Raw genomic sequence first — 23,380 nt, 5'->3', positions numbered from 1 at the left:
CTGTAAATTTCCTCTGACAGATTTTCGTGATGCATATTAAACAGCACAACAGTGATGATCTCTGCTTCTCACCACTTACTCCCTCTTGTGTTCTGTTTCTATTCCTGTAGAAAGGCTCTGAGTCAAAAAAAAGAAAAAAGGAAAAAGAAAAGTCCTGCAAGAATCAAGAGGGACACACTGGTTTGACATGCAACTGCACAACAGAGACAGATTTTTCAGCTGAAATCCGACTTGAAAAATATGGTGGAGGCTTTGGAGGGTTCAAGACCCCTTAATTGACAATTAAGACCCTCTGAAAGCCTCAATAAATGGTATTATTATTTGTCATTATTGTTTGGTATTATTTATTGAAAAGTGTAGGCTACTCATGAAAGCAGCTCTTTTATTATTCAAACATTCATTTATAAATGTGAATAGTGCGTCTGTTTGTGGAACCCTGTTGGAGACATAAAGTAGGGCACTGCCTAAACCAACAGGCCAAACCTCAACTTTATTACTAAAACATTACAATTATTAACCAGAAAATGCAGCAAATATTCACGTTTGAGAAGCTGGGGTCTGTAAACTACAAGTAGCCTACAGAGCGGAACTAACCGGAAGTACTGTTTCTGTGGCTTCCGGTGTGTTATTTGAAGGCGGCGGATAAAAACTGTCCGATTTGACCGCAGTACTGCTCTCGTCTGAGTTCCGCGCGAGGCGCAGTTCATCTCGAGCGAGCCCATTGGCCGAACGTCATGTGACCGGAATCCCAACACCTCGCGAGACTTTGACTGGGCTATAAAAACCCTCCGCGGTCCTCGCAACGTTCCTTTTCTTTCTCCCGTTAGCGGTGAAGGTGCAACAGTAACTCGGTCGTCCCGATCCCGGGTTCATCCGACACCCTCACCAACGAAGCTGAACTGAGCTCTACACAGCGGCAACATGCCTCCCAAATTCGACCCCAACGAGATTAAGATTGGTATGTTTTTGACCGTGACAACTGGGTAGTAAAGCAGACGCTCGTTCAGAGCCAAGATGGAGTCGTTCTGTGCCGACTACCTTCGTGTCTGCCGGCCTGTGAACGGCCCGGAGAAAACGGTAAAGAATTCGTGGGGAGAGCGAGACGCGACGGAGACCCGGGGGAAATGTGTTTTCACTTTACATTAAACATGTTTAACGGTTTTAATTGGGTGACATTTTGGGGTATTTGTGGCTGGTTTGATTAACAATGTGGTTTCCCACGTGGGGACGAATGCTAGCTATGTTAGCTAGTTTAACTAGCCTCTTGAATGGGACGCCATGACGCATTCAAGTAGTTCAGATAGTTTTCTACTTAATCCTATTTTTAGTTATTGCTTATTTCCTCTGAATTTATTTAGATAGATTTAAGATCTTAAACAAATTGATTAAATGAGTCCTATTATGATTCATTAATAGTAACAGTGCCCGTGAAAACAATTCAACATATTTTCAGGATCTGTTACTTAAATATGGGAATTTGCATAGTTTCTATTTAAAATCATTGTACAATGGAGACTATTAAACACTTGCTACCAACAGCCAGTTGTAAAGTTCCAGCTGTGCATTTGTGCAAATGGTGCCATGTAAAGTCAGGCTCTACCAGGGTTTGGGTGAATTCTTTTAAATTATTTTATATGACATTTTTTAGATCAGTTAAGCTGCACTAAACTGTATAAGCAACCCATGAGCCTCACGCCACTATACCTGTCTGTCAGAGTGACTGAGTATGATCCAGTAGAGGCTCAGAGTCAACCCAACTTTAGGAAACAGGTCTGCCCGAAATTAATGCACAACTCTGTGCCGTAAAGATTGGAACAACTAATTTATATTATGATTTTGTAGTGCTGATGGTGGTCAATCCTCCCTGAATCATAAATTACAGTATCATGATCTTTGAATAATCCAGGTGTCTACAGGAAAGTAAAGACTGTTACAATATCTTTCCGTGCTCCATGTGAAGCTGTCAAACTAAACCGGTTTATCACGAGTTTGTGTCCTTGACCAGCTGGTGCTCACGTGTCTCTCTGTCTTGCAGTGTACATGAGATGTACAGGAGGAGAAGTTGGAGCCACCTCAGCACTGGCCCCCAAGATCGGACCTCTGGGTTTGGTCAGTGAAAAGTCCAAACTTGCTTAAAAAGAGAAACCCACGAGCCTCACGCCACTATACCTGTCTGTCAGAGTGACTGAGTATGATCCAGTAGAGGCTCAGAGTCAACCCAACTTTAGGAAACAGGTCTGCCCGAAATTAATGGACAACTCTGTGCCGTAACGATTGGAACAAGCACCAAGGAGCTTTCTTCTCTTGCGTTTGTTAGCTGACTGTAAACTGTCATAGTGTAACATACATGCTATAACTGCAGATATTTAATAAAACATTTCATTATAATAATTCAGCTTAAAAAGCAATGTTTTATTCTCTACAAAGTCATATGAACCCCTCTTGTTTGCGCTCATCAGTCTCCCAAGAAAGTTGGTGACGACATCGCCAAGGCAACCGGTGACTGGAAGGGCCTGAGGATCACCGTGAGGCTGACCATCCAGAACAGACAGGCAGTGGTACGACAACCGACCTCCACGAGGCTGCTTTGATTGTGTGGCGGTGAACGGCGACTTGTGCGCGGCAGTAACGCTTTGCTCGTCTTCAGGTGGATGTCGTTCCCTCTGCGTCCGCTCTGATCATCAAGGCTCTGAAGGAGCCGCCTCGTGACAGGAAGAAGGTCAAGAACAGTAAGTCCACTGGCCTTCAGTGGGAATGTGTTTCATCTAAAGGTTAAAGTAGATTACCTGTATTCTGAACCACTGTAACACATTTTTCTTTCTTTCAGTAAAGCACAGTGGAAGCGTCACCTTTGACGAGATTTTGACCGTTGCTCGCACGATGAGGTCTCGCTCCATCGCCAGAGAGCTCTCCGGTAAGGGCGCCGTACGGTAGTTAAGCCGTTGAGCCTCACGTCACTATACCTGTCTGTCAGAGTGACTGAGTATGATCCAGTAGAGGCTCAGAGTCAACCCAACTTTAGGAAACAGGTCTGCCCCAAACCAATGGACAACTCTGTGCCGTAAAGATTGGAACAATTTATCGTTTGCCAAGTTAAAACCTGTTTGTTTATTTATTTGATATACACATGTGTATTTTGCTTAAAGCAAAGAGCCGTTGGTAGTCTCAACTGTTTTCTTCTCGCTCAGGAACCATCAAAGAGATTCTGGGTACCGCTCAGTCCGTCGGCTGCACCATCGATGGCCGTCCTCCCCACGATGTCATCGATGACATCAAAAGTGGGAAAATCGAGTGTCCGTCAGAGTAAAGAAAGATGCCAATAAAATTTTCACAGACTGAACTCTTTGTTTCCTTTTTTTGGTCTGTTTGCACAACATAAACTGGTATTGCAAGGTGAAGAAAAGGGTTTTGAATCTATAGTTGAGGTCCCACTTACCAAACTGAGCAACTTTAAGTTGTTTGATATCCTGAGTATGAAATGCTACTTTGACTGGATTTCTTCATTTTGTTGGAATTTGGAGTAACTTGCAAAAAAAAAATCTTTTGATAACACTGTTTTATGTTAGTTGCAACAATAGTAAGATCTCCAATTAGGCCCACATGGAATGTGTTTATGAAAATGTGGAGGACTCTTTGATGCATGTTTCATCAGCTGTGATGCTACATGTTGTGTTTTACGGAGTGCAAAGATGTTGAGGTGGATTTCTGAGATGTTTTATCTAGTAAAATGTGCTCATCTGCAGTGATGTTATAAACTGGTGGAGGTTCTTGACGCTTATGAATCAGTTGCTTTATACAAAATGTTTATTAAATTTTTGCCAAGTGATACAAAAGTATAAATGGGTCAGGAACAAAGGACCTACAAACACACTTAGTATTACCGGCACACAAGAGAACCAGGTCCAGGGGCTCCATTCAATCATTAGATTTTGCACCAATAAGACCTCAAACCCGTTGACAGCCAAGTCTTCGATCACGAGTGGACCTTGAACGCCACTGCGTCCCTGATGACGCTGCATCGTCCTCAGAGGTCCATCGAGACGTTCTTCAGCTGCAAACTTCATGAATAAATTGGGTCTCCAGTCTGACGCTCGACGACCTCTCGTGGTTACGGTGACTCACATTTTCTCATAAACACCTTTTTCCGATTTCCGCTGCTCGCTGTCTCCTCTCTTTTACGACTCCTAACTGGCCCCCGGGGTATGGAGGACTTAAAATGACTTAAATATAAATAAATAAATGAATGCATGAATAAATATAGGAATAAATAAATAAATGCTTAAATAAATGTTTAAATAAATACATTTGCATACAAGGACACATAAATGTCACACATAAATAAATGAAGAAATACGTGTGGACACAAAAATAATGATATAAATAAATGAAGAAATACAGAAATGTACAAATACATTTATTTAATGATTTCCTGTTGAGTTATAACTTATATTTATTCATTCCCGTATTTATTTATTTATTCATATATTTATTCTTGTATTTATACATTTATTTAAGCATTTATTTATTTATTCCTGTATTTATTTATTTATGCATTTATTTAAGCATTTATTTATTTATTCTTTTATTTATTCATGCATTTATTTATTTATTTATACTTAAGTCATTTGAAGTCCTCCATACCAGGGGCCGGTAGGGGCCGCTGAGGAAAACACATCCGGGCACATTTTGTACGGCGTGTTCCTCTAATTGCTAATTGCTACCGGCTAACGGAACTATTGGTACGCGTGCTGCCGAACACATCGCCGAAACTCCTGCAGATACAGCGGTGGTAGAACGCCTCAGATGGCGCAGTAGAACCTCATTTTGGAGTTTAATCCAGAACCTTTCAACTCTTAAAGGTACAAGAACCCACCAGGAGGTTCTGCTGCGAAGCCTTTGTATTCCAAGGGTTTCATCTAAAACTCCACCACGGTTCAGACCACTGGTTTTTTTGGGGGAGGGGGGGGGGGGCGTTCCCTTTTTATATCAATGCTATCAACAATCTCTGAAGAACTCTTTCCAGAAAAGGTTTGAGGGCGTTAGATGATTCACGTGTGTTAGATGTCCACAATAAAGCAGAACTAGTGGTTAATTCTTCATGGTGGATGAAGGACATGCTAACGGAGACATGTTAACGGAGACATGCTAACGGAGATAAGCCCCGCCCCCTCGAAGGCGCGAATGAGAGTAAACCACAAATAGTAAAGTGAGTAAACTGAAGTGGGTAAACTGAAGCGGGATGAAGGACATGCTAACGGAGACAAGCCACAGAGATAAGCCCCGCCCCTTCGAAGGCACGAATGAAGCGAATAAGCCACAAATAGTAAAGTGAGTAAACTGAAGCGGGTAAACTGAAGCGGGTAAACTGAAGCGAGTAAACTGAAGCGGGTAAACTGAAGCGAGTAAACTGAAGCGAGTAAACAAGCGGGTAAACTGAAGCGAGTAAACTGAAGCGGGTAAACTGAAGTGGGTAAACTGAAGCGGTTAAACTGAAGCGGGTAAACTGAAGCGGGTAAACTGAAGCGAGAAAACTGAAGCGGGTAAACTGAAGCGGGTAAACTGAAGCGGGTAAGGTGTGAACGCAGCATTTGTCTCACAAAAGGAACTCTTGTTTCTCTAAAGAAAGGTTGAATCGTGTTTACATACAGTATGATGAATAAATAAATAGGATGCATCATGACGGATAAAGGTCTCCTGAGAGGTTGATCACATGTCTTTGGACATCAGGTGAAATACAGGCTGCACTTCTCTATCGGTCTGGCGCAGGAATTCTCTTTTTAATATCCTTTCATCTCTTCGGAGGCGCCTCGTCCACAATATCACAGGACATGGGTCCCAATGATGTTTTGGGGCAGTTGTACCCCCCCCCCCCCCTCATGGACGTGCAGCGCCCCACGCCCGCTCTGTTTCCGTCAGCGTGCTCTATCGCTCATCTGTACAAAAATGATCATATATTATTATTATTATTATTGATCCTCGGTGAAACCGACCACGATGTGTAAAGTAATGGCATCGGCTCCCTCGTGACCAGCTGCTGCATTAACGTGATGAACACATGAATGCATCAACAGTTATAATCCAATGATCCTGAAAGCATTGGGCATCATGATGTTGTGCTTTAAAGTATAGTCGGCTGCTTATTGTGTACACGGTGAAATGCAGTTTTTGTAACGGACTATTTGTACACTTCAAGTTTAACTCCAGAAAAACACGGATTACTTCTTCCACCGTCGGCTAGTGCACTAACTGAAGAGAATATTAAAGTTGCTCCATCCTCTTCCTTCAAACCCGAATCACGAGTCTGACCCAGCTGCTGTCGATGGACTTTCAACGCACTTATTCATTAATACAGAGAAATACACGAGCGAGGAATTTAAACACAATAGATTTAAGAGAGGCAAGCTACGTGTTCAGTATTTATCTTTTATTCCCCCGGAAAATCTATAGAGGAAATTGTGCAGCGGAGATAAAGGAGAAGAGCTGCTGATTGGAAAACACCAGGAAAAGGTCAAGTAGCAGGAAGAGGTGGGGAGAGAGAGAAATCAAATCACTCCCTCGAGTTTAACAAATGAGCTGTCGGACTGTGTGTGTGTGTGTGTGTGTGTGTGTGTGTGTGTGTGTGTGTCTGAATGTAAGTGCACGATTGTCAACATTGGCTTCCAGGGTTCTTGCTTCAGGGCTCACAGTTTGTTTATGCAGAAATAACAGCTGGCACCGAACCCTCCACACACACACACACACACACACACACACACATGCACACACACAGAGACACACACACAGACACACACACAGAGACACACAGACACACACAGACACACAGAGACACACACACAGACACACAGACACACACAGAGACACACACACAGACACACAGACACATACAGAGACACACACAGACACATACACACAGACACATACACACAGACACACACAGAGACACACACACAGACACACGCAGAGACACACACACAGAGACACACAGACACATACACACAGACACACACAGAGACACACACACAGACACACACAGAGACACACACACAGACACACACAGAGACACACACACAGACACATACACACAGACACACACAGACACACACAGAGACACAGACACACACAGAGAGACACACACACAGACACACACAGAGACACACACACAGACACACACACACACACAGACACACACAGAGACACACACACAGACACACAGACACATACAGAGACACACACAGACACATACACACAGACACATACACACAGACACACACAGAGACACACACACAGACACACGCAGAGACACACACACAGAGACACACAGACACACAGAGACACACACACAGACACACACAGAGACACACACACAGAGACACACACAGAGACACACACAGAGACACAGACACACACACACAGAGACACACATAGACACACACAGAGACACACACAGAGACACACACAGAGACACAGACACACACAGAGACACACAGACACACACACACAGAGACACACAGACACATACAGAGACACAGACACACACACACACAGAGACACACAGACACATACACAGACACACAGACACATACAGAGACACACACATACACACAGACACACACAGAGACACACAGACACATACAGAGACACACACACACACACACAGACACACAGACACACACAGAGACACACAGACACACACACACAAGTGTGCATGCTCACACACACAGGACGATGGGACTTAGAGCTTTATGAGCTGGACTCCTTCTGGTCTCGCGATGACGTCACCGAGCTGAACTCGTTGGTTTCAAAGAGGCCACACATTAAAATACACTCAATAATGAGCATCAAAGTGATCAGAGTGATTGGAATGTCATTGATCCATTACGGCTGCCACAGATATAATGTATGATCACTGTTAGAAATAGAAATCGTCAGCTACCACACCATAAATCATTATTATTCATCCAAACTTATGATCTGCTTCTTTCTCTCCATCGTTGTCGTCGTTCTCATTGAAGCCAGAAACCAAATAATTAGATGAAGATTTCTGAATTAAGTTCAGATTGATTAAAATTGAATGAGTCAAAAGAGAAATAAAACATGCCATATATATTTCCAACATAAAAAGGGTCGTTTACATTATAAAAAAGAGCTTTAAATGCTATTACAGTTTTTTTCGATTGCTAAACGACAGTGGGCACAACTGGAGTCACATGTGCAAAACTCTAACCACAGTCTGCACTACCAACAGTCACCTGAGCTAAACAGTTCACAGCACCTGCAAAACTCATTCCAAGCAACACAACTCTTAACACATGGCTCAAAACACCCTCAGTACAGCCAAACAACATGCACAGCCCTCACTGAGGTAACACACACTGTCACTCAGAACACACTGAGAATAAAAACACGAGCATCAAACACCAACACAGAAAATACTAACTTTTCATCTTTACAGTTTGAACAATTTCAGTGACTTCAAACAAAGTAATATGTTCTTCATAGAAAAGAGTGACATTCTTTCACATGATTAATTACATTTTTTAGAACATAACAATTCTTTAAGGTAAATGAAAATTAGCAGTTTGCTTCAATAGTCTGCAGTAATTTATGGAATTACAGTAATGAGAAAAAAAAGGTAGAAACTAAAAGTACATAATTCAAACAAATAATTGAGGGGCTAATCCTGCCTCTCTCTAGCATCAGGCCACATGTTGTCATCAACATCACATCTCATGTTCTCTCTTGCCACCTGGGAAGAACCTTCTGGAGGGCCTGATCCATCCCTGGCAGTCCTCTGGACTCGTGTCCTCACATCCGGCACGCATGGCTTCCAAAAGAGACATTTGGTCATGTGGGTGGTGACCAGACACTTGGTTCACGACATTACATTACATGGTCTATAAATGGAGCCCTTATTTCATCTGGAATAACAGCTCTTTGTCTTCCTCCACGCATCTCCCTCTCCCTGCCACCCTTCTCCCTCCACGAACCCATCTTCCTTGTTCCATTTCCAAAATGAGTCTTTCTGAGCTCTACCTATATATACTGTAATATATATATATATATATATGTGTGTTCACTAACAAGTCTAAAACAAGACACCTGCTTAGCCTTTCAGCTGAAATTGCAATCAGCAGTGTTTGAAAGGCACAAGGCTGAACTCTATTCCGTTTTGAATGTGTGGTTCACAGTTTTGACAGCAGTGTGTTCGCATTTGAACAAAGTGCTGTCGATCCTCAGTGTTGTGCAGGTTGTGGTTAAAGTCATGGGATAAGTGTTAGAGTTTCGAAAACTGTGTTCAAGCAATGAAAAACAAACTAGAGTTTGGTCCACATGAACTGCTGCTGTGCAGACTGGAGTTAGAGTTGTGCACATGTGACTCCAGTTGTGCCCACTGTTGCTTAGCAAACGAAAAAAACTGTAACATTTCAGATCATTCAGATGTGACATTTCCACGACATTTTTCAGGAGATACAGGTGAAGGTTTCTTTTCATCATAGCTGTACATTTCCTCTGACAGATTTTCGTGATGCATATTAAACAGCACAACAGTGATGATCTCTGCTTCTCACCACTTACTCCCTCTTGTGTTCTGTTTCTATTCCTGTAGAAAGGCTCTGAGTCAAAAAAAAGAAAAAAGGAAAAAGAAAAGTCCTGCAAGAATCAAGAGGGACACACTGGTTTGACATGCAACTGCACAACAGAGACAGATTTTTCAGCTGAAATCCGACTTGAAAAATATGGTGGAGGCTTTGGAGGTTCAAGACCCCTTAATTGACAATTAAGACCCTCTGAAAGCCTCAATAAATGGTATTATTATTTGTCATTATTGTTTGGTATTATTTATTGAAAAGTGTAGGCTACTCATGAAAGCAGCTCTTTTATTATTCAAACATTCATTTATAAATGTGAATAGTGCGTCTGTTTGTGGAACCCTGTTGGAGACATAAAGTAGGGCACTGCCTAAACCAACAGACCAAACCTCAACTTTATTACTAAAACATTACAATTATTAACCAGAAAATGCAGCAAATATTCACGTTTGAGAAGCTGGGGTCTGTAAACTACAAGTAGCCTACAGAGCGGAACTAACCGGAAGTACTGTTTATGTGGCTTCCGGTGTGTTCTTTGAAGGCGGCGGATAAAAACTGTCCGATTTGACCGCAGTACTGCTCTCGTCTGAGTTCCGCGCGAGGCGCAGTTCATCTCGAGCGAGCCCATTGGCCGAACGTCATGTGACCGGAATCCCAACACCTCGCGAGACTTTGACTGGGCTATAAAACACTCCGCGGTCCTCGCAACGTTCCTTTTCTTTCTCCCGTTAGCGGTGAAGGTGCAACAGTAACTCAGTCGTCCTGATCCCGGGTTCATCCGACACCCTCACCAACGAAGCTGAACTAGCACACACGGAAGCCCAAGCCCAACGTTAAGTGAGTTTGACGGACAACGTGAAGCTGCTCGTCAAAGCCCAGGGGTCGTTCTGTGCCGACTTCCGGTAGCCTGAACGAACCGGGAGGGAAGAATAAGACCAGGAAGCTTGCTCCCAAAAAAGCCGATTCCCCAGAGTTCAATGGAAGAGCCAGACTCTAAAGGCTGCCACTTGACAATGACGTGAGCGCATTTGACTCCTTGGACGCCCTAAAAGGAGATTTAAATGATCCAAAGCACGGGTCCTCATGTTAGGTCAAGGTACATTCTCTTTACACGGGTTATCCCATGTGCTAGTGGAACACAATGTTTAGGCTTCTCTCGGACGTGGCGCCGTAAGGGTTTAGGATTAGCTGATTCTTCCTTTCACGGCGACTTCCCCGTTTATAGATATATCTAAATTAAAATTCTTACTCAAACACCCGGGATTAAATATTCTTTCTTTAATCAGGGAAAGCAATTTAACTCATGAGTGATAAATTTTACTCCTTAAGATCCGCTCTGCAATTCGTGATCGGCGCCCAGTTCAATAGAAATTAAAAAGTCGTAAACGCCTGCTCTTGCAATCGAGCCTGTCTGGTTTGAACTTATCCCACTGTAAATTAAAGCACGGAAGTTTTAATAAAGACCCTGTACGAGTACTTCCCTTATATTACCAAACTGACATTCATTAACAGCTTAGAAAAAGCCCTGGTTGCTTGGTCTCGCTTCACCGAGAAATGTCCAGTCTGACACACCGAGGTCCTGATAATTGATTAATTTCCATTTCGTTTATATCCAACTCCTTGACGGGTAAAAGGCATGCTAAAAACCATCTGTAGGTAAAGGATTCTTCATATGTTAAAGTGCAAGCGTAAAGACAATTAAAGGAATTTTGAAACCATTAAATCTCTCTCCTCGATATCAAACATCCTGTTATATAAATTCTTATATCATTACAGGTCTCCCTGGTTTATTACATATGTTATGCTTAATCTTCACTGCATTAAACTGTATTGAGCCTCCAGCTGAGGGCCTTTAGCTGGACATGAAACATTTTAATAAATCTTCCCGTTTCCTTCGCTATCTCCATTCTCATTAAGCATTAGATCATGCTTATAAACAATCTCTTAAGTAAAACTAATAATTTTATAATAAAAATAATTAAATCTTTAGAATCTTAACACAAAAAGTATCAGAATTAATAAAATAGTTATTTGAGATAGATTTTTTTAAACCCTATAATGTCTCAGGAGATTAACATTTAGAGTAAATTAATTATACTAACAAATTATTTAAATTGATACAATTATTAATTGATCTTTTATATTAGCATATTATCCTTAGCTGAACTATATCATATGTTTAAATAGCGGATGAAGATAGATTATTCTATACCTCACGGAACTACGTCTGGCACAATAGAAGCGGCGAGCTGAGAACCGGGTAGTCAGTTAAAGGTTTCGATACTGTCGGATCCTCTAAGTAAACCCGAGGTATAAGGGAAAGTCAGAAACAGTAAAATTAAGTTTAAAATTACTTTTAACTTAGTCCACAGGTTTAAGATGTAATTAATTATTAAATAAGATAATGGATATTAATAAGGGTTACCATGTTATAAAGCTAACTTTAAAATTTGGTCATCAGAATTTTTAAAGACCTATACGTGAATTAATCTATAAAATTATTATATATAATGGTGCATTTAACTGATCATCTAAGAGAAGCCCCATAATCAATGACAAATCCAAAAAGTAAGATGAATGTAAGGTTGAAACTGAAGCTCAAGAGTAAAAAGTAAACTGATTGCAGTAAGACATTAATGAAATAATGATTATAAATGACACTAACTAACGGAAATATGATAAATCGGTAAAAATATTTAAGGTTGATCTTAATGAATTTAATTTAAACTTAAGTTAATGAAGCGTATACCGGGTACAACATAAAAGGAACAGTTTAATTTAGCTGGTAAATTAAGGTATTTTAAAGGAAGGTAAGACGTAAACCTGAAGGTATTAACAATGAGGAAATGAATGGGCTGAAAAAGGGGGTTAAAAGGACGGGAGGTAAATGAAGGAAACAAATCGGTAAGGTTCTAGGGTACTAACTGATATAAACAGCTACATAAGGTATCTAAAAATCAACGAAAACCCCGGCACACGGGACCATGATAGGGAAGAACCTTGGGAACCGACAACATCCAGGATCATCGGAAAAGCTAATAAGGTACAGAACTCACAAACGGTACTACGGGCCGAGTAAACACGAACAGGTCAACATCTTGAAAGTGTCACAAAAGCCACTAATACCAACGGTAATCCGAACAAGGACAATGTACTCATAAGACATAAAGGGGCAGTAAGAAATTTGACACGGAAAAGCTCAACCAAGGGCAAAGAACCAAAAAACATTGGGAAAACCCACAAAGCACACTGAACAGGGAAAATAAGGCATAAACCAAACGGAGCCACTAAAACAGCGCCTCGTACTGATAAAGAAATATAGCAAACAATGAAGAAACAACCGGTAAAACACGAACTGAAACTGAAACATAACAAACGGAAACAGAAAAGCGGGAAAGAAACGTTGAAACACGGCTAAACAAGCAATGACGAGACATAGGGGCAGTAACGACACCGATAAACGAGCTGAAGAGTAAATCGTTTAAGAACAAGCACACGTCAGCGGATTAACTTAACGGATAAAGTAAACGGGAAATAACAGGGGAAAACGGAAACCTCAACCCAAACAAGGAAAAAAAATGGAAGAGCGGAAAGCTGAAAGAGGAAATAAATACAGTTAACCACATTGTCCACAAAGGATCTTTTTTGTGTTCTTGAGAAAGTTATGCACGATTTCAACATTCAGTCAGGTATTATCAGATAAATAGATGCAATATATAGGATCTCCCCACAAGACAAACACACATCACACAACAGCACCAAAATACAGGAACCTCAACGGGGCCCGACACAACCTACACACAATCACAAAAGACACACCGAGACCCCACCAGAACACACAGACACAAACAGGCCCAACACACACAAGGAGCACACCCAAAACCCACAGACACACTGCACACAGCACACAGAACACACAGAACATCACAGAAACACAGAACACAACAGACACACAGAGAACCAAACCACGAACACACAAGCAAGACACACAAAACAGACACACCAAAGAGACACAGACAACAACAGCACACACACACACACACACACACACACACACACACACACACACACATGCACACACACAGATACACACACACAGACACACACACACACACACAGACACAGACACACACACACACAGACACACAGACACACAGACACACACAGAGACACACACAGACACACACAGAGACACACACACAGACACACACACACACAGACACACACAGACACACACACAGACACATAGACACACACAGAGACACACACACATACACACAGACACATACACACAGACACACACAGAGACACACACAGACACACAGAGACACACACAGAGATACACAGAAACACACAGAGACACACAGAGACACACACAGACACACAGAGACACACACAGAGATACACAGAGACACACAGAGACACACTACACAGACACACACAGAGACACACACAGTGACACACACACAGACACACACACACACACACAGACACACACAGACACACACACAGACACAGACACACACAGAGACACACACAGACACACACAGACACACACAGGGACACACACACACAGACACACACACAGACACACACACACACACAGAGACACACACAGAGAGACACACAGAGACACACACACAGACACATACACACAGACACACACAGAGACACACACAGAGACACAGACACACACACACAGAGACACAGACACATACAGAGACACACACATACACAGACACACACACAGACACACAGACACACACAGAGACACACACATACACAGACACACACACAGACACACAGACACACACAGAGACACACACATACACAGACACACACACAGACACACAGACACACACAGAGACACACACAAAGAGACACACACAGAGACACACAGACACATACAGAGACACACACATACACAGACACACACAGAGACACACACAGAGACACAGACACACACACACACAGACACATACAGAGACACACACATACACAGACACACACACACAGACACACAGAGACACACACAGACACACAGAGACACACACACAGAGACACACACAGAGACACAGACACACACACACAGAGACACACATAGACACACACAGAGACACACACAGAGACACACACAGAGACACAGACACACACAGAGACACACAGACACACACACACAGAGACACACAGACACATACAGAGACACAGACACACACACACACAGAGACACACAGACACATACACAGACACACAGACACATACAGAGACACACACATACACAGACACACAGACACACACAGAGACACACACACAGAGACACACAGACACATACAGAGACACACACACACACACAGACACACAGACACACACAGAGACACACAGACACACACACACAAGCGTGCATGCTCACACACACAGGACGATGGGACTTAGAGCTTTATGAGCTGGACTCCTTCTGGTCTCGCGATGACGTCACCGAGCTGAACTCGTTGGTTTCAAAGAGGCCACACATTAAAATACACTCAATAATGAGCATCAAAGTGATCAGAGTGATTGGAATGTCATTGATCCATTACGGCTGCCACAGATATAATGTATGATCACTGTTAGAAATAGAAATCGTCAGCTACCACACCATAAATCATTATTATTCATCCAAACTTATGATCTGCTTCTTTCTCTCCATCGTTGTCGTCGTTCTCATTGAAGCCAGAAACCAAATAATTAGATGAAGATTTCTGAATTAAGTTCAGATTGATTAAAATTGAATGAGTCAAAAGAGAAATAAAACATGCCATATATATTTCCAACATAAAAAGGGTCGTTTACATTATAAAAAAGAGCTTTAAATGCTATTAACATTTCAGATCATTCAGATGTGACATTTCCACGACATTTTTCAGGAGATACAGATGAAGGTTTCTTTTCATCATAGCTGTAAATTTCCTCTGACAGATTTTCGTGATGCATATTAAACAGCACAACAGTGATGATCTCTGCTTCTCACCACTTACTCCCTCTTGTGTTCTGTTTCTATTCCTGTAGAAAGGCTCTGAGTCAAAAAAAAGAAAAAAGGAAAAAGAAAAGTCCTGCAAGAATCAAGAGGGACACACTGGTTTGACATGCAACTGCACAACAGAGACAGATTTTTCAGCTGAAAGCCGACTTGAAAAATATGGTGGAGGCTTTGGAGGGTTCAAGACCCCTTAATTGACAATTAAGACCCTCTGAAAGCCTCAATAAATGGTATTATTATTTGTCATTATTGTTTGGTATTATTTATTGAAAAGTGTACTCATGAAAGCAGCTCTTTTATTATTCAAACATTCATTTATAAATGTGAATAGTGCGTCTGTTTGTGGAACCCTGTTGGAGACATAAAGTAGGGCACTGCCTAAACCAACAGGCCAAACCTCAACTTTATTACTAAAACATTACAATTATTAACCAGAAAATGCAGCAAATATTCACGTTTGAGAAGCTGGGGTCTGTAAACTACAAGTAGCCTACAGAGCGGAACTAACCGGAAGTACTGTTTCTGTGGCTTCCGGTGTGTTCTTTGAAGGCGGCGGATAAAAACTGTCCGATTTGACCGCAGTACTGCTCTCGTCTGAGTTCCGCGCGAGGCGCAGTTCATCTCGAGCGAGCCCATTGGCCGAACGTCATGTGACCGGAATCCCAACACCTCGCGAGACTTTGACTGGGCTATAAAAACCCTCCGCGGTCCTCGCAACGTTCCTTTTCTTTCTCCCGTTAGCGGTGAAGGTGCAACAGTAACTCGGTCGTCCCGATCCCGGGTTCATCCGACACCCTCACCAACGAAGCTGAACTGAGCTCTACACAGCGGCAACATGCCTCCCAAATTCGACCCCAACGAGATTAAGATTGGTATGTTTTTGACCGTGACAACTGGGTAGTAAAAGCAGACGCTCGTTCAGAGCCAAGATGGAGTCGTTCTGTGCCGACTACCTTCGTGTCTGCCGGCCTGTGAACGGCCCGGAGAAAACGGTAAAGAATTCGTGGGGAGAGCGAGACGCGACGGAGACCCGGGGGAAATGTGTTTTCACTTTACATTAAACATGTTTAACGGTTTTAATTGGGTGACATTTTGGGGTATTTGTGGCTGGTTTGATTAACAATGTGGTTTCCCACGTGGGGACGAATGCTAGCTATGTTAGCTAGTTTAACTAGCCTCTTGAATTGGACGCCATGACGCGTTCAAGTGGTTTAGATAGTTTTCTACTTAATCCTATTTTTAGTTATTGCTTATTTCCTCTTAATTTATTTAGAGAGATTTAAGATCTGAAACAAATTGATTAAATGAGTCATGATTCATTAATAGTAACAATTCCCGTGAAAACAATTAAACATATTTTCAGGATCTGTTACTTAAATATGGGAATTTGCATAGTTTCTATTTAAAATCATTGTACAATGGAGACTATTAAACACTTGTTACCAACAGCCAGTTGTAAAGGTCCAGCTGCATTTGTGCAAATGGTGCCATGTAAAGTCAGGCTCTACTAGGTTTTGGGTGAATTCTTTTAAATTATTTTATGACGTTTTTTAGATCACTTTTCAAACTGAATAAATTAAGCTGCACTAAACTGTATAAGCAACCCATGAGCCTCACACCACTATACCTGTCTGTCAGAGTGACTGAGTATGATCCAGTAGAGGCTCAGAATCAACCCAACTTTAGGAAACAGGTCTGCCCGAAATTAATGGACAACTCTGTGCCGTAAAGATTGGAACAACTAATTTATATTATGATATGATTTTGTAGTGCTGATGGTGGTCAATCCTCCCTGAATCTTAAATTACAGTATCATGATCTTTGAATAATCCAGGTGTCTACAGGAAAGTAAAGACTTACAATATCTTTCCGTGCTCCATGTGAAGCTGTCAAACTAAACCGGTTTATCACGAGTTTGTGTCCTTGACCAGCTGGTGCTCACGTGTCTCTCTGTCTTGCAGTGTACATGAGATGTACAGGAGGAGAAGTTGGAGCCACCTCAGCACTGGCCCCCAAGATCGGACCTCTGGGTTTGGTCAGTGAAAAGTCCAAACTTGCTTAAAAAGAGAAACCCACGAGCCTCACGCCACTATACCTGTCTGTCAGAGTGACTGAGTATGATCCAGTAGAGGCTCAGAGTCAACCCAACTTTAGGAAACAGGTCTGCCAGAAATTAATGGACAACTCTGTGCCGTAAAGATTGGAACAAGCACCAAGGAGCTTTTTTCTCTTGCGTTTGTTAGCTGACTGTAAACTGTCATAGTGTAACATACATGCTATAACTGCAGATATTTAATAAAACATTTCATTATAATAATTCAGCTTAAAAAGCAATGTTTTATTCTCTACAAAGTCATATGAACCCCTCTTGTTTGCGCTCATCAGTCTCCCAAGAAAGTTGGTGACGACATCGCCAAGGCAACCGGTGACTGGAAGGGCCTGAGGATCACCGTGAGGCTGACCATCCAGAACAGACAGGCAGTGGTACGACAACCGACCTCCACGAGGCTGCTTTGATTGTGTGGCGGTGAACGGCGACTTGTGCGCGGCAGTAACGCTTTGCTCGTCTTCAGGTGGATGTCGTTCCCTCTGCGTCCGCTCTGATCATCAAGGCTCTGAAGGAGCCGCCTCGTGACAGGAAGAAGGTCAAGAACAGTAAGTCCACTGGCCTTCAGTGGGAATGTGTTTCATCTAAAGGTTAAAGTTGCTTACCTGTATTCTGAACCACTGTAACACATTTTTCTTTCTTTCAGTAAAGCACAGTGGAAGCGTCACCTTTGACGAGATTTTGACCGTTGCTCGCACGATGAGGTCTCGCTCCATCGCCAGAGAGCTCTCCGGTAAGGGCGCCGTACGGTAGTTAAGCCGTTGAGCTTATTTTCTATGACATTTTTTAGATCAGTTAAACTGCACTAAACTGTATAAGCAACCCATGAGCCTCACGCCACTATACCTGTCTGTCAGAGTGACTGAGTATGATCCAGTAGAGGCTCAGAGTCAACCCAACTCTAGGAAACAGGTCTGCCCCAAACCAATGGACAACTCTGTGCCGTAAAGATTGGAACAATTTATTGTTTGCCAAGTTAAAACCTGTTTGTTTATTTATTTGATATACACATGTGTATTTTGCTTAAAGCAAAGAGCCGTTGGTAGTCTCAACTGTTTTCTTCTCGCTCAGGAACCATCAAAGAGATTCTGGGTACCGCTCAGTCCGTCGGCTGCACCATCGATGGCCGTCCTCCCCACGATGTCATCGATGACATCAAAAGTGGGAAAATCGAGTGTCCGTCAGAGTAAAGAAAGACGCCAATAAAATGTTCACAAACTGAACTCTTTGTTTCCTTTTTTTGGTCTGTTTGCACAACATAAACTGGTATTGCAAGGTGAAGAAAAGGGTTTTGAATCTATAGTTGAGGTCCCACTTACCAAACTGAGCAACTTTAAGTTGTCTGATATCCTGAGTATGAAATGCTACTTTGACTGGATTTCTTCATTTTGTTGGAATTTGGAGTAACTTGCCAAAAAAAAATCTTTTGATAACACTGTTTTACGTTAGTTGCAACAATAGTAAGATCTCCAATTAGGCCCACATGGAATGTGTTTATGAAAATGTGGAGAACTTGTTGCATGTTTCATCGGCTGTGATGCTACATGTTGTGTTTTACGGAGTGCAAAGAAATGTTTTATCTCGTAAAATGTGCTCATCTGCAGTAATGTTATCAACTGGTGGAGGTTCTTGATGCTTAAAGATATATACTTTATTAATCCCCAAGGGGAAATTTGTCGTGACAGTAGCAGCAACACACAAGAATAAAACGCAAAATATAAGAAACAGGGATGAAAGATATAGAAGTATATATAAGATAAAAGTAAAATACGAAACAAAATATATATGTAAATATACAACACACATGCATACACAACACACAACAACACTGACAAATCAAATACAAAAATATTAAATATAGACAGAGTGCAAAAAGCAAAGTGTGTGCAGAGCAAATGAAATGTGTGTGTAGTGCAAACAAATGAGATGTGTGAAGTGCAGATCAACATAGTGTAAGTATTCAGTTATTGCACTATGATCTGGCAAGAGGTGATCTGTTGTAGAGCCTCATAGCCGCCGGCAGGAATGTTCTCCTGTATCTGTTCTTGTGGCAGCGGAGCGTGAGGAGACGTCTGGAGAAAGTCCTCCTCTGTCCCTGTAGGAGGTGGTGGAGAGGGTGGTCCGGGTTGTCCAATATGGACACCAGTTTCTTCAACGTCCTCCTCTCCACCACCTGTTCCAGGTGCTCCAGCTGGCAGCCGATGATGGAGCCAGCCTTCCTAACCAGTTTGTTAAGACGGCTGGTGTCACCGGCTCCGATGCTGCTCCCCCAGCAGACAATGGCAAAGTGCAGCACACTGGCCACAACCGACTGGTAGAATAACTCCAGCATCTTGCTGCACACGTTGAAGGATCAAGCTTTCTCAGGAAAAAGAGTCGACTCATCCCCTTCTTGTACACAGCGTTGATGTTGGCCTTCCAGTTCAGTCGGCTGTCGATGGAGACGCCCAGGTACTTGTACTCCTCCACCATGTCCACGCCCACTCCCAGGACACTCAGAGGTGGAGGAGCTGTCGCCTTCCTCCTGAAGTCCACCACCATCTCTCTGGTCTTGGCCACGTTCAGCCGCAGGTGGTTCTCATCGGCCCACTTTACAAAGTCACTCACCACTGCCCTGTACTCCTCCTCCCGTCCATCCCTAATACACCCGACCACTGCAGAATCATCAGAGTACTTCTGCAGATGGCATGACTCCGTGTTGTACTGGAAGTCACTGGTGTACAGGGTGAAGAGGAAGGGAGACAGAACAGTTCCCTGTGGGGCTCCAGCATCACTGACCACCGTTCAGCACACGCCCCATTCTGACAAACTGGCCTGTGAGGTAGTCAGTGATCCAGGAGATGGTGGACGCGTCCACACCGACCACCCGCAGCTTCTCACTCAGCAGCAGTGGCTGGATGGTGTTAAATGCACTGGAGAAGTCAAAGTGACTCTCACAGAGACACCGGTTCCATCCAGGTGCCACTGAGCTCGTTGCAGCAGGTAGATGATGGGTCCACTCCCACATGAGGCTGGGAAGCAAATTGCAGAGGGTCCAACGACGATTTCACCTGCGGCCGGAGGTGGGCCAAGACCAGCCTCTCCAGCACCTTCATCACATGGGAGGTGAGGGCGACCGGTCGGTAGTCGTTGAGGCCAGATGGTGCTGACTTCTTTGGGACAGGGACCAGGCACGACGTCTTCCACAGCACCGGGACTTCCCCCAGCCTCAGGCTGAGGTTGAAGAGGCGCTGCAGGACACCAGACAGCTGGATGGCGCAGTTGCTTTATACAAAATGTTTATTAAATTTTAGCCAAGTGATACAAAAGTATAAATGGTTCAGGAACAAAGGACCTACAAACACACTTAGTATTAACGGCACACAAGAGAACCAGGTCCAGGGGCTCCATTCAATCATTAGATTTTGCACCAATTCAACATTTCACCAATAAGACCTCAAACCCGTTGACAGCCAAGTCTTCGATCACGAGTGGACCTTGAACACCACTGCGACGCCGCATCGTCCTCAGAGGTCCATCGAGACGTTACTACTGTTTGAGAATTCTTTTAATTTCTGGCAGAATAAACAGCCGTTCCTCCAGTTCAAATGACACGTTAACATCAGGTGTCCATTATATTCTGTTTAGCATTTGGGAACTCTTGAGTTCATCTTTCTGACGGTGTAGCAACGCAACTATGAAAACATTTAAACCGGCTGTTAGTTGCATAGCAACGACTGTGTTCAGTTTACTATCAACAACAGTGTTTGTGTCAAAAGGAGATATTTACAAAGATGTAATGGACCAAAGAGCAGGAAGTGCATGAAGTAGTTTGACTCGTGGTTCTGAAGATGGCAGCTGCACGAAGAAGTTATTAATGTAACCCCCTCGAGGCCACGCCCCCTCCAGACCACGCCCCCTCCTGAGCTCCTTTTGATTCATGGCGGCTCTGCGATGACCGATTGTCCCTTAAACGCACCGCGAGTGCATTTTATCGTCCGTGGGGGGGCGTCCACGTTCCAAGTCAGTTTTCCACCTCCTCCTCCTCGCCGTCGTTCTCCGCTTCAGGCTCCTCCTCCATGCGCTCCTCTTCCTCCTCCTCTTCCTCCTCCCGGCTCTTGTCGTTCTCGGAGTCGGTCTTCTTCTCCTTGTCTTTGCGTTTCTGCTCCGACACCTCCTTCTTTCCCTTCTGGCCCTTCTTGTACACTAGGGGAGGAACACAGAGAAACTTGAACTCCTCCTCCTCCTCTATCATCATCATCATCATCATCATCATACAGTTTTATAGCAGTAGCTTACAGAGAAACACTTTTTTAAATTGTGAGAGTTCAGTCCGGTAAATGGACCGCTCTACCGACAACGTTAAGAAGTCAGTAATAATATGTGTGGATGTCGCGGACCTTCCAGAGCTTCTCTGAGCGGCTCCAGGAATCTCTCGAACTCCATTTCCTCCATCGCAGCCAAGACGTCCGCCGCGTTCAGAGTTTTACGTTTGGCTTTCATGGCAAAGTTGTTCGCACTGCAGTGAGAAACACAGGAAGTGGAAGAAGTCATTATTCAACGTTATTGAATTAGCGATGCAACGGAAACTATTTCATTCAGGTCTTAAGACTTCGTCACGGAATTCCTACGTTTAATCAAAGGCTCGTGTTTAACGGTTCTTACCAGGAAGTGGCGTACAACACAAACACACTGGCAGCTTGGGAGATGGCTCTCCTGGCTTCTTTAGACACGTTCACCCCGTCAGGGAGCTGTGAGGAAAACAAACGGTGCGGAGAAGTCACTCAGAGCTGGAACTGTATATGTATATGTATATATATATATATATATTTCTTTTTATTATATTATTTTTTATAAATAAATATATATATTTCTTTTTGTAAAATATATATTTGTATTTATATATATATATATATATATACAAATAAATATAAATATATATATATATTTATGAATAAATATATATAGAAAAATAAATATACAAGTATATTCACTTTAACAGAAAACACTGATATTTATTCACTCAGGCACGATAACATCACAATGCAAAATGAGAGCATTAACAAAAAAATATAAACAAAACAAAAAATATATATAAATCAAACAAGTCCTAGATATATTCACTAAAATGAATGAAGATTTTTTTAGTTCATTGTGAGCTAGATTTAGGGGCTGGAATATATATTTTATATTGATAAACCTACTTCAGAGGAAACCTGTTGAATAATTGTATTGAGGTTTTCTTCAATATTTAAATTGAAATGTTCTTCCATCCAATTTCTCCGTTTCTTGAGAGGCCCAGGTTAAAATATGGAGGACATAAATGAGAATAAAGTAGTACAAACTTCACTTATGGGACATAAATATCACCCAATGACAGCATCATAAAAACATTATTAATTATTATGAATAAAATAATTGCATTCACTCAAATACTATACTTAATTACATTTTTTAGGTACTTGACCGTTACTAAAGTATTTTAGTTTTATGATACTTTATATGTCCCCTTTTTAAAAATTGTACTTTTAACTTTGCAGAATTTACACAAAAAATAATGTAGTGTTATAAAAGATTAGCTACCCAGCATTACATAGCCAGTTTAAATAAGCTTGACTGTCACCAGCTGCAACATTATATATATATATATATATAATTATTATTATAATGAAGACTACATTAATGCAT

The 23,380-nt window shown here is 42.4% G+C and overlaps 3 protein-coding genes and 6 non-coding genes across 12 annotated transcripts in view; 8 read left to right on the top strand and 1 right to left on the bottom strand.

Moving 5' to 3' along the window:
* The first annotated feature begins 818 nt into the window (after positions 1-818).
* LOC130192847 (60S ribosomal protein L12) lies at positions 819-3,340 on the top strand. 2 transcript variants are annotated; one of them, XM_056413022.1, is made up of 6 exons: positions 819-958; positions 2,036-2,109; positions 2,460-2,558; positions 2,648-2,729; positions 2,828-2,914; positions 3,189-3,340. In XM_056413022.1, exons 1-6 carry the CDS (start codon positions 922-924, stop codon positions 3,305-3,307), a joined length of 498 nt encoding a protein of 165 aa, XP_056268997.1. In that variant the 5' UTR covers positions 819-921; the 3' UTR covers positions 3,308-3,340. The 2 variants fall into 2 exon arrangements, with proteins under 2 accessions (XP_056268997.1, XP_056268998.1); XM_056413023.1 differs by lacking the exons at positions 819-958; positions 2,036-2,109 and adding an exon at positions 978-1,077.
* Positions 1,692-1,820, top strand: LOC130193349 (small nucleolar RNA SNORA65). The gene has a single exon (XR_008831580.1). It is a non-coding gene; the product is annotated as a small nucleolar RNA SNORA65 (small nucleolar RNA).
* On the top strand, positions 2,157-2,285 carry LOC130193347 (small nucleolar RNA SNORA65). The gene has a single exon (XR_008831578.1). It is a non-coding gene; the product is annotated as a small nucleolar RNA SNORA65 (small nucleolar RNA).
* On the top strand, positions 2,951-3,079 carry LOC130193346 (small nucleolar RNA SNORA65). Its single transcript, XR_008831577.1, has one exon. It is a non-coding gene; the product is annotated as a small nucleolar RNA SNORA65 (small nucleolar RNA).
* A 13,001-nt stretch (positions 3,341-16,341) lies between the features above and the next one.
* rpl12 (ribosomal protein L12) lies at positions 16,342-18,936 on the top strand. 2 transcript variants are annotated; one of them, XM_056413020.1, is made up of 6 exons: positions 16,342-16,478; positions 17,568-17,641; positions 17,992-18,090; positions 18,180-18,261; positions 18,360-18,446; positions 18,785-18,936. In XM_056413020.1, the coding sequence occupies exons 1-6, from the start codon at positions 16,442-16,444 to the stop codon at positions 18,901-18,903; spliced, it is 498 nt and encodes a 165-aa protein (XP_056268995.1). In that variant the 5' UTR covers positions 16,342-16,441; the 3' UTR covers positions 18,904-18,936. The 2 variants fall into 2 exon arrangements, with proteins under 2 accessions (XP_056268995.1, XP_056268996.1); XM_056413021.1 differs by lacking the exons at positions 16,342-16,478; positions 17,568-17,641 and adding an exon at positions 16,485-16,598.
* LOC130193344 (small nucleolar RNA SNORA65) lies at positions 17,221-17,349 on the top strand. The gene has a single exon (XR_008831575.1). It is a non-coding gene; the product is annotated as a small nucleolar RNA SNORA65 (small nucleolar RNA).
* Positions 17,689-17,817, top strand: LOC130193348 (small nucleolar RNA SNORA65). Its single transcript, XR_008831579.1, has one exon. It is a non-coding gene; the product is annotated as a small nucleolar RNA SNORA65 (small nucleolar RNA).
* On the top strand, positions 18,547-18,675 carry LOC130193345 (small nucleolar RNA SNORA65). Its single transcript, XR_008831576.1, has one exon. It is a non-coding gene; the product is annotated as a small nucleolar RNA SNORA65 (small nucleolar RNA).
* Positions 18,937-20,974: 2,038 nt separating the features above from the next.
* Positions 20,975-23,380, bottom strand: part of pole3 (polymerase (DNA directed), epsilon 3 (p17 subunit)) — a 7,004-nt gene continuing 4,598 nt past the window's right edge. For both annotated transcript variants that reach the window (XM_056412564.1, XM_056412565.1), the window contains exons 2-4: positions 22,358-22,443; positions 22,093-22,211; positions 20,975-21,898 (exon numbers count right to left, since the gene is read on the bottom strand). In XM_056412564.1, the coding sequence (XP_056268539.1) occupies positions 21,717-21,898; positions 22,093-22,211; positions 22,358-22,443 (387 nt within the window). In that variant the 3' untranslated portion in view covers positions 20,975-21,716. The remainder of the gene's footprint in view (positions 21,899-22,092; positions 22,212-22,357; positions 22,444-23,380) is intronic.

Source organism: Pseudoliparis swirei, chromosome 4 (genome assembly GCF_029220125.1).
Source record: "Pseudoliparis swirei isolate HS2019 ecotype Mariana Trench chromosome 4, NWPU_hadal_v1, whole genome shotgun sequence".
Taxonomy (NCBI): domain Eukaryota; kingdom Metazoa; phylum Chordata; class Actinopteri; order Perciformes; family Liparidae; genus Pseudoliparis; species Pseudoliparis swirei.
Note: the sequence above shows the minus strand (reverse complement) of the source record. Positions and strands in the feature narration are given on the sequence as shown.

Excerpts from the sequence above, each read along its gene's own strand:
- LOC130192847 (XM_056413022.1), top strand. The coding sequence starts at position 922 with ATGCCTCCCAAATTCGACCCCAACGAGATTAAGATTG. Across the intron at positions 2,110-2,459 it reads AGATCGGACCTCTGGGTTTG|TCTCCCAAGAAAGTTGGTGA; the intron begins GTCAGTGAAAAG and ends TGCGCTCATCAG. Across the intron at positions 2,559-2,647 it reads TCCAGAACAGACAGGCAGTG|GTGGATGTCGTTCCCTCTGC; the intron begins GTACGACAACCG and ends GCTCGTCTTCAG.
- rpl12 (XM_056413020.1), top strand. The coding sequence starts at position 16,442 with ATGCCTCCCAAATTCGACCCCAACGAGATTAAGATTG. Across the intron at positions 17,642-17,991 it reads AGATCGGACCTCTGGGTTTG|TCTCCCAAGAAAGTTGGTGA; the intron begins GTCAGTGAAAAG and ends TGCGCTCATCAG. Across the intron at positions 18,262-18,359 it reads CAGGAAGAAGGTCAAGAACA|TAAAGCACAGTGGAAGCGTC; the intron begins GTAAGTCCACTG and ends TCTTTCTTTCAG.